The sequence below is a fragment of the Thermobia domestica genome, chromosome 9 (assembly GCF_964235325.1).
Source record: "Thermobia domestica chromosome 9, izTheDome1.hap1.1, whole genome shotgun sequence".
In the NCBI taxonomy this organism is placed as follows: Eukaryota; Metazoa; Arthropoda; class Insecta; order Zygentoma; family Lepismatidae; genus Thermobia; species Thermobia domestica.
The window spans coordinates 66,027,977-66,042,160 of NC_137462.1; the positions used below are offsets into that span (position 1 = coordinate 66,027,977).

Here is a 14,184-nt window from a genome sequence, read left to right on the forward strand (position 1 = left end):
ATATGCACCAGTTTATATTATTTTTCTAATAATTTTTCTATTATTATTCTAATAACTTCAAGGCATATTTTGTAAAGTCATATGTGCAGTTGCACCTAACTTATATTACAACATTTTAATGCTATGCATAATCGCAACACACACAGACTAATATATATAGCGCACTTTGAAATAGGTATAATTTGTTACAGTGCTGCTATTCCATTTTTCACTACAAGCATTTCAATTTAATTAACGATTTCTCTCACTAGTCTCAAGGTCTGATTGGTATAGTGGCTATTGTAGATCAAGTGACTACTACTGCATTAGTTAAAATCCTGCAGGTGCTTGCACGACTGTATTTCATAACACAAATTTTACTTGCTCAGTTTTTATATGTTCCTGTGAGCTAGAGAGCTCTTAACTCTGAAGTGAAAACAGATATGTAAACTTTGGTTACGAAAATGGATTCAGGAGTAAATTCCAGTTCTATTTGATACCCCACATGTCCCCCTTCCCATTTATCATATTTGACGGCGATTCAATATGGCGCCTTTCAAGATGACGATCATGCACTAGAAGTACTCCTGCATATAGATGCTCTACCTTGGGTTATAATACTGAAGTCAGATCTATCAAAAGCTTTTTTCATTTTTGTGCCGAAAGGGTATTCTTACACATTGCCTACTGGATTTCAAGATGGCATCGGTGTAGGAGCTCAACGAAGCGTTTGCGCATCGAGTGACTATAACTACGTTACTTAGCAACTCGAACTGAATCTTGTCACAAATTTTCATCAAAATTCAACTCTCACGGTTTATAGACCTTCCTCGTGAGTCGCATTTGACTGGTCTTCCGGATAGTGAGAACCCTCCATCTTTCTTCTCTTATAGTATAGTGCAGTATCTATATTTTTAGCCCCTACCTCTACTTCCGGGACATGAAATGTCGCTTAGTGCTCACCAGTGGTGTCTTCATCCCTTCCTCTTTCGGCGGTATCTCTTTCTTTGAAAATTGTGATGGCCGAAAGTCGTTCCCACAATCACACCAGACGCTGATTTTTTTTCTCCTGCTGCTCCAGACACAGCCATGCCAACCAATGATAGTAAGATCTGTGCGCCACTTTTTGTTTCTGTAAATGCTTCGCTGGTTCCACCATCTTTACGGCAGTCACATGCCTGGTTGGATTTCGTAACGTTGCCCACTACTCAAATGATTTGCCTCGTTCTACAGTTTCGTCCGTCTCTCCCTTCCCCTGTGTTCTGTGAAGCATTGTGTGTCGTATTGAACTTTCCACTCGCACTACTTCTGATGCCGATGAACGGACCGGTAATGAGCGTTCGAAGCGACAAGATTTAAATAACAAACTCTTCAAGAAAAATAAAGAAGCGATTGACAATGTTCCTCCTGGTCTTGATATTCAAACAGATGGCCTAAAATGAGTCAGCAGTAATATAAAAATACCTTTTGTACTAGCTCCTCAGTTCAAGAAATATCCATTAGGAGCAGAGAAATCTACATTTTTGGTTTTGACCTTCGGCTATGCCTTAGTGAATGCCTCTTCTAGATCTAAATGAAACTGCTAAGGTCGACGGAAGCAGATTAATGTTGTAGATCACAATGCGAAAACATGTTCAGATTTGTTCTTTTGAATACACTTATAGCGATACATTTCAGCCCGGAAAATGCCTATAGAAGTATAAAAGCAGCATTTCCACTAAAGCTGTACGAGTAAATAAAGCGCAAATGCAATTTTTACAAAAGATGAAAATAATGAAAATAACTTTGTATCCTTATTATGTCTGTTTGATCAAAATATTTGAATCTGTCTGTTGAATATGTGTTGTTCGCATTAATGAAGACAAGCATCTGCTCGTTGAACATCAAGCCCATATAATTAAGTCTGTGTAATATACTATTCGATTTGTTAGAATTTTCAAATTACTCTGTATTCACCCCCCCCCCCAAACGAAATATAAGTTCGTTATTTCGGTATTTATCTTTGCACACATTTTATCAATCTGTACACAACTGTTTGGACATAGTCCACAAAATGTGTTAGGAAAATATTCAAAGCAAGACAAGTTAAGTAAAATAATTGTTTTTCATTTGTTTACCTATTCTATACCTGCAGGGAAAATGAATTCTTTCTAGCAAAGTGACAACTGTTAATATTTTGTTATTGCTGTACCAAAAGTTGAAAATACACGCTTTCAACTACAGGGTGATTTAAAGAAAACACTGAAATCAGTTGGCTGTAGAATTTCTAACTGAATTCCAGTTTTCATGCGGTTTGTTACAAACGATCAAGGAAGGATGGGAGATTTATGGGACTACGTTTTACTGGTTTAAATTCATCCGTAGTAATATTGGCCACGCCTGAAGAAATACAACATATATTTGCCAGTGTACCTTACAATTGAATGAGGTTTTGGATTTTTGAAGCGAAATTGCAGTATTCAAATTAAGTGTTAGTGAGAATACAAAATATGTGTTAGTGGTAACATCCATAAATCACATGATGAATAGCTTTAGTCGGTTTTTTTTTTTTTTTTTTTTGCGACAAACGACGGAGAGATTTCTTGGGCGACTTAAGGAGTCGGTAACTGACATCTTCCACAACACCCATCTGTGGAGTCCGATGCTTCCCTGTCTCACTCAAAAACGATCCTGTTTCTTCCAATTTTTTTACTAGCGACCATATTATGTACCTGTCTTGGGCCGAAGGTGAGGCAAATTTGTTTCTAAATGCCCTTTGCGTAGCAACAACAAAATCTCTTAAACTCATGTTGCTCCAAAATGTACACTATTCTCACTGTATCCTGATTATACTCACACAGTTGAGCAGAACTGTACAGAACAATTCCCAATACAACGGTCCAGTTTCCTATTTCTTAATGATGTTGGCAAAGTTGCCATCCAACGAAACAAACTCAAATCTCCACACCACACCGCACAGTAGCGTAGCCAGGATGTGTGTTTGGGGGGGCCCAAGTGCTGTTATAGGTACATATAGAAAAATTACAAACAAAAAAATATATAAACATAAAAATATATAAAAAATTACAAACATCAAAGTACTAAAATACATTGTCGGACCTCTTTGGGGGGTTCCCGGCCCCGCCGGCCCCCCCCCCTTCCCTTTGCCACTGACACCGCATCTCATTCCATTGTAAAGTACACTGGCGAATATTTGCTGGTTTTCTTACCCGAATGAATTTAAACCAGTAAACATAGTTCTGTAAATCTCCCATCATTTCTTGATCATTTGTCACAAACAGCATGAAAATTGGAATTTAGTTAGAAATTCTCGGCCCAAAAAAATCAGTAAGTTTTAAAAAATCACCCTGTATAAGTATATACTTTAAATCTTTTAGAGATACACCTTGAAATAATTCATATACGCAAATTTTCTGATCCAGTGGAAACAACTGACTACGCAGTTGGTATTTGAGATCGCAATTGCATTCGATTTCATTTGATGTACTGCTGTGAAAATTCCGGCATGGATTAGCACACACATATCTGGACCAAACACTGCTCGACTCGGCACGATCGGTCACATTCAACACGGCTAAGGACGAGTGATTTTATACTGACTAATGCGTCCTGATTCGGGACAACTGGAACTGAAGTTCCAGTCTGGAAAGGCTACATATTATTTTCATGGTCGAGAACATCGAAATATGTTTCTGCTGCAGTTGCGACATTTCAGTTCGTTTTGACAATACCTGGATTAAGTCCGACACTTAAGTTTATTATTACCAACCTAAGTTATGTTTATTCCACTAATTAGGGCTACCAATTCACCCAGTTTGTGGCTAGACCTGGTCATTTTGAGAATCTGGCTAGCTACAAATTTTCGAAGAAACTACTAGTAGCTTTTCTAGTCATATGCTTTTTAGCCATTTCTAGTCATTTCCTGAGTTTATACACTTTTGGATGTATTCTGTGCGTCATTTGTTCTTTTCTGAAGTTTGATTCGTTCTCTAAGTGTCTAGCTTTCTAAAACCTACTGCTTTGAATTGATCTCCCCAAAAAGATAACATTGGTGGTCATATCGATCCCTCCCCATATCTTGGTTACACAATAGAGAATGAGTTCAAAACCTGTAAGTTACCAGTAGACGTTGAGAAAAATCTACGGAAATCAAGTGTAACTTTGAGTTAGAAAAAACTTGTTGAAGAAATTCAGATTCTTCCTGATAGACATCCTTCATAAAGTGTCAATTTTCTCTGTCAATAATGATTTGAAACCAGTCAAACTGTATTTTATTGACTTGGCCTTAGCTTTCACTTTGGAATTTAAAGATACTATCGACAAAATTGAAAACGAGTGGCGAACATAAATTTCAAAAAATAAGGAAATAAGTTTTTAACTGAAGAATTTTTGCAAGAAGTAAATCGCTATTCAGATGCTGGAGAGGAGAGTCCATTTTCAGAATTAGTTTCGTTGGCATTTTCCCAAACTAATGCTTCCACATTCGAAGGAAGAAATGAATCATTCATTCAACCAAGTGAATAAAGGAAAAAGAGACTCAGGTACAGGTTAAAAACGAAAACGCTTTCTTTAATTTTCATAGTGAGATTTGGGTTGCGCTGTATGTAAAAGCGGTATTCTCGATACGAAATTTCAGCCACAGTTTTGTAATTAGTTGAAACAAAAGCAACCTGGAACAAACAACCGTGGCAAAAAGAAGTTTCGCCTCAATCTGAAGAAGATGACGATATTTATTTCTGTGAGGGGAGTTTTTCGTTAATTGTATGTTATAGTGTTTGAATTTATTTATCTTTGTCTCACGTGTCGGAACGGAAGCTTGCTTTTTCTAGCAATTTCTGGTCATTTTTAACCATTGATTTCAGCCACTCTTTCAAGTTGAGTGTTAACAAAACTACCACAAGCTTACATCATACTCAATATTGAAACAAATTTTAGTAAAATTATTTATATTATTTCAATTAATATTAATTAAATTATTTTCTTTCAGGGCAGTCGTCTCAAATATTCACATCTGCTACTTTTGGCCACTACAGTAATGGAGACATCTTCTATGATACCCTAAAAGTAAGTAATATTTTTATGTGTATTTCATGTACCTATTTCCGCCAAAGATTTCTTCAGTGATCGACATGGATTATATTCATTGCTTGGATGGAATTAGGTTCCGTCAACAAATAGTGTGAACATTGTGCATTAGGATAACAATCCAGGTTGCAATCAATATTAATAACTCATCCCTAAGCATAAACATAACTAGGGCAATTTCCGTTGCATCACTTTTCTTTATTGCTATCATCAGGTATCATTAATGCTTTCAGGTGCCTCCCTATATCTATTAACATTTATGAATCTCTAGCCTATTTACTAGGTATCTACATCAACTCGATTATGATAATTAGCAATTGAAAGGGTGGATTCCAAAAGAGCCTAAGTCAATTTTTGTCAATTTTGAGATATTGGTTCTATTAAGTTCCATTTCAGCATCTTCGTATATTGAACAGGGTTTCATGCCAAAACTACATAAATCAAATTAGTTGTAGCCAAAGAAAACTGCTTTGTTTTCCAAAATGTCCTTAGTCAACTGTACTCTCTGAAGTTATTTTCTGACTCATGCTTGTAAACAGTTATAAAACTCTTGCTGTAGATAATTTCACCGTTATCTTACGAAAAGTAGCCAATTACAATTTTCTTTTATGTAGATTACTTTTCTTTTACGAAAATAGAAAGATGGAAACGCACACAAAATATCGTCTCCTGAAAAAAAACTTCCTTTTTGATTTAGGCTCTTTTCGAATTGAGCTCTTCAATTCATCATATAAACTATTTATCCCAATCGTTAGGGCATCAGTATTACCAACAAATTTCTATTCAATTTCTATTTATATCAACTAAACAAAATATTTAATTCTTTTTCTTCCACATATCCCTTTGGGAACAGTGGCGGATCTAGAAGGTAAAAACTGGTGGGGCTGGCAGAACCCAGACTATGATAGTACACCATAATTTTACTATAAACTTTCAAAAATATATAAATAATAGGCAAAATTATTTTCGCCACTTCAAAATCTGAGGGCGTAGGCCCTCCCGACGCTGGAGATTTATGGTACGAATCTGTACCATGGAGTAGTGTTGTGCTTAAACGCTTATTAAGCTCATATAACACGTATTCAATCCGTTTTTTATTGGTGAAGTGAAGCATGGGCCAAAGAATCCCCAGATGCGTTTTGGAATCGGATGTTTAACTTGGCGGCGCCAAGTGTGAGCGAAGGGGCGTGGTTTTTTTCTTAAGGCAAATTTCAAAAAATTTCCCGTCCTTAGTTTCCTTTGAGTATTTCTCAATTTTTTGAGATCCCTACTTGAACCCGGGCCCGAGGCCGTAAATGTTCCGACAGGATGATTTTTTTCTGAAAAAAATCCGTTTTTCCCGAATTTCCGAGTTCAAGTGAATGATACGGACACGTGAGTGGTACCGTTAGAAAGGGAGCGTAATACTTAAAAAAATGACGTTTGAACCATAATCCTAGGCCAAATAGTAATGTTGTAGGAATTTTTAGTATTATATATATATATATATTAAAGATGGCCAAAATTTTCCGGAATTCGGATAATTTGTTTTCCGGAATCGGAAATTTTACCTTCCGGATTTCGGAAAAAATCCAGAATTCGGAAAAATTTCGGATTTAGAAATAAATTCCGGAATTCGGAAATATTCCGGATTTCGGAAAAAATCCGGAATTTTTCCGAATTCCGGATTTTTCAATTCCAGAATTTTTCCAAAATCCGGAATTTTCCGATTTAACTTTCCGGATTCCGGAAAGTGAAAATTCTGGAAAAAGTAGCTGTTAAAGAAAAAAATAAATATATACTGTAACTTGTATTAGTTTATTGTAGTTAGATGTCTTATCACTTAGGCAGAGAACTGCTATTGCAGTTATTTACTTCTTTAAAGGGACTCATAGACGATCCACGCTTTGTGCAAACATTATGTTTGTGCAAACACTCGGCCATATACGTTCAACTGTTTGCACAAACTTCAGTTCCATTTTTAGTTTGATCGCGTAAACATATCCACTGAAGAAGCTTGTTTAGCGATAGTAATTGCTCGTACTTTGGAAGAGGAAAGACCCGTGAAACCAAAAAGGACAAAGAGAGTGTGGATGAAAGAGTGGTTCAAGAAACGGTCTAGTTTAGTCACCAAGAACCGAGCTTGAGATAAGTTCGACTGTGGACTTGTGGCCCCGCGTAGCTTAGTCGCTAACGCTCTCGCCTTCAGTGCGAGCTGTCCCGGGTTCGATTCTCGGTGGGGGCACACGTTCGAAAAAGTGTCAAACGCTTTCTCAGGCCAGCCACCCTGAATGAGGTTTTCTTGGGTTTTCCTCATTCACACCAGGCAAATGTCGGGTGGTACCTAACTTATAGGTCCCAAGCCGCTTCCTTCCTTCCCCAATCCTTTCTTCCTTCCCTTTCACCGGATTGTGTGCTAGCCGAGGGACGTCATCTCTCAAATCGTGAAGGGCTAAATGGCATTAGATGCCGAAAGCCCAGAAATCTAAATCTTAAATCCTAAATCGACTGTTGATTTAATTACGAATGGATTCAACTATATTTGATGAAATATTGGAAACGTTACACCTCTTATTGGAAAACAGGATACAAATATGAGAGATGCGATATCTCCCAAGCAGAGGCTGTTTGCCACTTTGCGTTATCTTTGTGCGGAAACACGTACGAGGACTTAAATTTGAAACAGCCGTTGCACCCTAGACGCTTGGACAAATTATTATAGAAACATATGAGGCCCCATTTTTCAGATTCCTGTTTTTATAATCTTCACTCTTTTCCTTTCACAGTTCAGGTAATTTTCGATTAAGTTCAGTAAATTCTCGCCAGAATTATGAAATCCTATTCATTGACGCCACAGCGCAAGAAATATGCGTTTGTACACTAGGCTCCTACTGGGAAATAAACCTCGTGTTTGCACAAACATGCCCTTATGATTGTGCAAACATCATGTTCGTGTAAACAATTTTCGAACGAGTTCGATGTGGAAAATATTTGCACAAACGTTTGCGCAAACAGTTCATACAGCACCATACACGATCAAACTGTTTGCACAAACAGCCTTGTTTGCACAAACCGTGGACCGTCTATGGGTCCTATAATAGGAAGATGTTATTTTCACACACAGAAAGGGCGCCAACATGGCTCAAACATTATCGCTTTCCCAGCTGCACCTGTTCCAAAGCACTGCAAACTACTTTCTAATCAGACAAAAAGAAAAAAAATCTTCAAGTAAACCTTCAACAACCATTCTTGTAACATTCGCATATTGTCAACATACCTACGTACAGTAAATACAAATTTATAATTTTTGACTTTACAAAATATACAATGTAATTGCTCAACAATTAACATAAGCAGGCATTCATTAATTTATATTAACATAATAATTAATAAAACTAATAAGCAGATGATTGATGACTCAGTGGTAGAGTTTTCATCTATGCTAACTAACCCAGGTCATGTGGGTTTTCGATGGCTAATATTGTGTTTGCAAATTTTCGCATGGTTCTCTTGGTTCCCTTTTCTTGTATTTCTTCCATCATCACTCATTGACGAATTTAGTTTACTAAAACTCTATAGCCCTATATTCATTCTCTCCGTCAGGAAAACAAACAGTCACAAGAAATATCTGATGGATTACCATCAATTTTGGTCACGATGTACGGAATCAATAGTTAAGAATCGAGTTCCCTGATGAATGTAATATTCAAACTGGAAGCAGTACAAATCAACCATTTCCGGTTTTAACGTTAATCATTTTACACTAAATATGGTAATATATAACGAGAAGCAATTTCCTGTAATCGACATATATAATATTCATGTAGATAGAATGGTACCCAATTTGTGCATATGCTGAAAATAGTGAGCTTAGGTATTTAGGGAGCATTTTGCGCTTTAGAAAATGTGTGCTTGGTAAAGAATGTAGAGAATTAACTGTGTCAAACGGGAAACAAATGAAAAAGTGTTAGAAATAGTAGGAAAGAAAACAATTTTAGTTGTAATAGAGACGAGGAAGAGAAACTGGTTGGAACATTACCTTAAAAGGAATTGCGTCATGAAGAACGTGCTAGTGCATATGGTGGCAGGAGAAACAGGGAGCGAAGGAAGAGGCTACAGTTGATGGATTGTATTAAAACACGAGTCAAGTAGTATACGTTTGATTACTTGACGTGTTATGAGTCAAGTAGTGTAGGTTTGATGCGTATGCATTATTTAAGCCTAGCTGTGACTTATTATATCTATTGATATATGCTGAATTTTAACAACACCGAGGTGAAGGTTGACTAGTCACATAACTTAAAACATGGATAGGAAATGAAATATCAATAATAATCAGAACATAACATAATAATTGATTTCTTATTAAGATCATAAATGTACGAATTGTTCCATTTGTTAATTCATTGAATCTTTATAGAATTCAAATGAAATACAAATAACAAACAAAATCATAACGATATTTAAAGCGGAATAAAGCAAAATCAATTGAATACGGTTTCCTCAGTTTCCGTAACTTTAGCTTAAGTTATATGACCAATGACTTCTTTTAGGTTACATTGAAAGTCGTAAATTAAAATATAACATTATGTGTTATATATCTCCACAACTCTTAGTTTTCTCCCTTTTGAAACTGATTGCCATCTATTATACATCATTTACATTAACTTTCTTTATAATCTCAGATGGTACGAAAGTTTTAACTAATTCCATCCATCGATTCCTAGTATACTTTGAAGGACGTCAAAGTTTAATTTCATCACCATTACGTAATCCTAATATTTTTCCTGTTTTTACATCCATTAGCTCGAAAACTTTAGGATTGACTTGTTTTATAGACAAGTAAGGTCCAGCAAATATATCACAAAACTTGTAAATCCTTTTTAATGATGCATTACTTTGTGAGTAAAGTATTACAAAAACTAAATCATTAGGTCTGATTTTAATTTTACCCACTTGCCGCTCTTCTATCTTTTGATTACGAGTATTAAATTTTTGTATCCTGCGAAGTTGCACCACACTCACTAGATGTGAATAATTGACTTCATCATTTTCACTAAGTTGGACGCCAAAATGTTGTTCAATCGGTTTTATAAAATCAGTTCCATTATGTATGTTGGCTGGTGCTACACCCAATGTATCAGATACTGAATAATTTGAAAAGTAGGTGATTCCAGTAACGTACTTGACCCAATCCAAATGCTTATTACGACAGCAATGTCTAAATAGCATACCAAGATTCCTATGTTTATTTTCCACAGCTGAACTACTGGGATGATAAGGAGTAACAAAATGAACCTTGATATTAGCGTTATTCATAGCACGAAAGAACAGATTACTTCGAAATTGTTCACCATTATCACAAAGTATGTGTTCAACGGGTCCACAATGGGGTATATACACATTTAAGATCCGATTAATAATTGCTAACGAAGTCGCTTTACGCAAAGGATATGTAACTAAGTATCTCGTAAAAATGTCCATAACTGTGGAAAGGAAAGTCTCACCTGTGGACGCTCTTAGAAGAGGTCCATTCAAGTCTATTGAAATGAAAGAATGTGGTCGTTCTGGCATTATTGACATCATGGGTTTATATAATGATTGATAATTATGTTTGATCTTCATGCATTTTTCGCAATCCCTGATATCATTTTTAATTTGCGATCTAAGTGATTTCCAATAAAAGGATTTGTTGATTAAAGAATACACCTTTAAATAACCGAAATGTATGAAATCATCGTGATATTCCTTCAATATGAGGGGCACCAACTTAGGCACAACACAAATTTTAGTTCTTTGTTCAAATTTGAAATCTTTAATTACCAATACGCCATTAGGAATTCGGTACATTGAGCTCCAGGTACGAGGACAGTCACAACTTCCTGAACAAGATGTCAAATGATATATAATTTTCGCATATTCTTCATGACCTCTTTGGGACTCTCGCAATTCCTCCAAGATAATATTGGATATCTCTTCTTGCAAAATTCTAAAACATTTATAGATAATGCGTAATGATTTTCATTAGGAAACAACCTGGACAAAGTATCTACTGGAATGTTATCACTTCCTTTTATATGCTGCACATCAAAATCAAAAGATTGTAATTCCAAGGACCATCTTAATAAACGACTATTATATCCCTGTACTTTCTTTAAATGACATAAGGAACTATGATCCGTGATAGCTGTAATATGGCATCCATTAAGATAAGAAGCGAATTTTCGCAATGAAAATAATACACGAAGTAGTTCAATTTCAGTAATTGTATACCCTTTTTCGACATTCTTTAACGTTCGGCTGACACAATGAATAACAGCCGGTTCATTGGTAGAATCACTCGGTTGCAATAGTATCCCAGAAATTCCCGATAACGCACCATCACATTGTACAAAAAATTGACGATCATAATTAGGATGATTCAGGCGAATATTTTTCATAATACACATCTTCAATTGTTGAAAATTTTGTTCCTGTGAGCTACCCCAATGCCATGGTACTCCCTTCTTAGTGATTGAAAATAAAGGTTCAGCAATTTCAACAAACCGAGGGACAGACCTTCTAAACCAATTAAATAACTCGAGTATTTGCCGTGTTTCTTTAATATTAGTGGGAGTAGGTAAGTCTCTAATAGCTTGAACTTTCGAATCGCGATAACATATCCCACTTGCGTCAACAGAATATCCTAGACATTCAAGACTTCCTGAAAAACTTTGTTTTTCAATATTTATGGTTAGACCAGAATTTTCTAAACGTTCAATTACAATATCCATTTTTAAAAAATAGTCTTTTGGTGTTTTCCCCATAATCAAAATATTATCTGCATAATAAACCACATTATTGCGTAAGTCTTGTCCTAGTACTTGATTTAGACAGGAGGCCAAAGCCGCACTACCATTTATTAATCCAAAGACTACACGGTTATATTCATATAACTGTCCTTCAAACAAAAAGGCAGTGAAAGGCTTCGAACTTACCTCCAACATGATTTGATTATAGGCCATGACGAGATCAGGATTTCCAAACACCGTATTACCCTGTAATGAACTAAGAATTTCGTCTACTGGGGGTATCTCAGTTGCTGTAATTTGATATGGGAATTCAGTTTTCGAAGGTCCATAACTATTCCCAGCTTACCGTCCTTTTTCGGTACTACATGTAAAGGATTTAAATGAATACTTTGAGATAGTTGTATTATGCCCTGCGCCAACATATCCAATATTTGCTTACGTACGTTCTCCCTGAAACGATACGGTATGATGTAGGGTTTTGTTACTATGGGATCTTTAGTATATACTTCAATATTATACATAAAATTCTTACAACATGCTGGTTTAAGTGAGAAGGCAGTTTTATGTTTATAAGGTATATCTTTAAATTGTGACACCAAATTCTTATCAACTAAATTTAAAGAGTTTATAATATTATCTATACATTTGTAAAACGAACGATCCTCGTCTTCATCCTGGTTCCTTTTCACTTTCAGTAAAATCGGCTTTCTTTAAATTATCTGATTTAATGTCAAAAATATTATTTACAAAAGGTTGACATTGACAAGCAATGTTATCTTTAGCAGGAATTAATTTTTGAACTATTAAGTCATCTAACGTAGGGATAGAAAATATTTTGTTTTCGAAATCTAAAACATCACGTAATTTTGTCAGAAAGTCCAATCCAATTAACACTCTTTCATTTAATTCGTTGATAACCAAAATAGGAATAGTAATATCATAATCCTGTATGGTAATTACAATTTGCGTTTTTCCATCACCCTTTTGTTATGTTTAACTGTATAATCTATTAGTATCAAATTATCCATCTTTTGCAGTCTAGGGTTGGAATAATTTTGTGTAAGTTCACGCCAAAATGAATAAGATAAAATGGAAACTGTAGTACCTGTATCAACCAAAGGTTGAAGAGGAACTCCATTAATTTTAATAAGTATTGTCGCAGTTGTAAAGGTTTTCAAGAAAACAAAATCTTTTTTAGAAGTATATACCTCCTCCATTTCATCATCAAACATCCAAAAGCAATTATCAATAGGGATATATTGATATATAGCATTTGTATCTATAATTTTAAGACTAGTTTCCCAGTCCGAAGATGATTCAGGTACATTTAGCGCTGACGTGGTTTTGACCTCCTCCACGTCAGCCAAATCTAGTTTAAATTACTATGGTCGGTGGATTCTATTATATTACACTGTATTCCACAGTCCGGGGTACTTTCTTGTCTACAATATGTTGTCACCCTACTTTGATTTCTATTGACGTAATTCCTGCTATCTATGAATGTACCTTGTGGGTAAGAGCCACGATTATTACTTCTATTGAAGTTTCTATTATATTATTTCTGAAATTTCTGTTACTATTTCTACCATTAGATTCAGTTCGATTACCGGTGACATTATGTCCATTAGTTCTATTGTTAAAATACCGGTTATTGTTATTTCGTAAACTGGAAATATTCTCTTGCTGTAAGTTTAGGTTACGAACTGAAGCATAATTGACATTGTTACGATTGAAATTGCTCTGCCCTCTATTATTACTGTGCATCAAAGATTGACTCTCAAAACTCTGTACGATCATGACAAGATGATTAAAATTAATACATTGGGCAGACATCAGCATTTGCTGCAATTTGAAAGGCTGTAGTATACGAATAGAAGCTATAATTCGGGACTCAGGATGAAATGGATTAATAGACTTTAGTTCGTTGTAAGTAGATACTACAAAATCAGTGATACTTTTGTGTCATTTAGGATTTAATACCTCGAACGGATTAAAGCGCCCCTATTAGCCAACATGAAGTCGTTTTCGTAATTAGACAACAACGCACTCTTGAACTCAGAGTATTTTCGTAGACAGGAAGGCAATAATACATGAGGAAGGATTTTTAGGAACTTCGATTCCTCTACACCCATTAACTCACACTCATCTTCATTTTTAAAAAAAAAATACTCTGGCAGGCATATCCTAGGGTACCCCGCTAAATTTGGTAAGAGATCGAATTTCACTAAAACGTAAATGTATACCTGTACTGGTATGCTTCCCATTCCTAGAATCCATACGCACAGCTTTACGGTGACGATGTGAACGATTTGTTCTTCTTTCCTTATCAGAACAAGCTTCTCTATACCCC

The 14,184-nt window shown here is 35.6% G+C and overlaps 1 protein-coding gene across 1 annotated transcript in view; it reads left to right on the forward strand.

Annotated features, from left to right (window-relative positions):
- The window catches only part of LOC145660855 (lysosomal alpha-mannosidase-like), a 166,436-nt gene that overhangs the window by 32,081 nt on the left and 120,171 nt on the right, over window positions 1-14,184 (forward strand). The window contains exon 6 of the mRNA XM_081726279.1: window positions 4,967-5,043. Within this exon, the coding sequence (XP_081582405.1) occupies window positions 4,967-5,043 (77 nt within the window). The remainder of the gene's footprint in view (window positions 1-4,966; window positions 5,044-14,184) is intronic.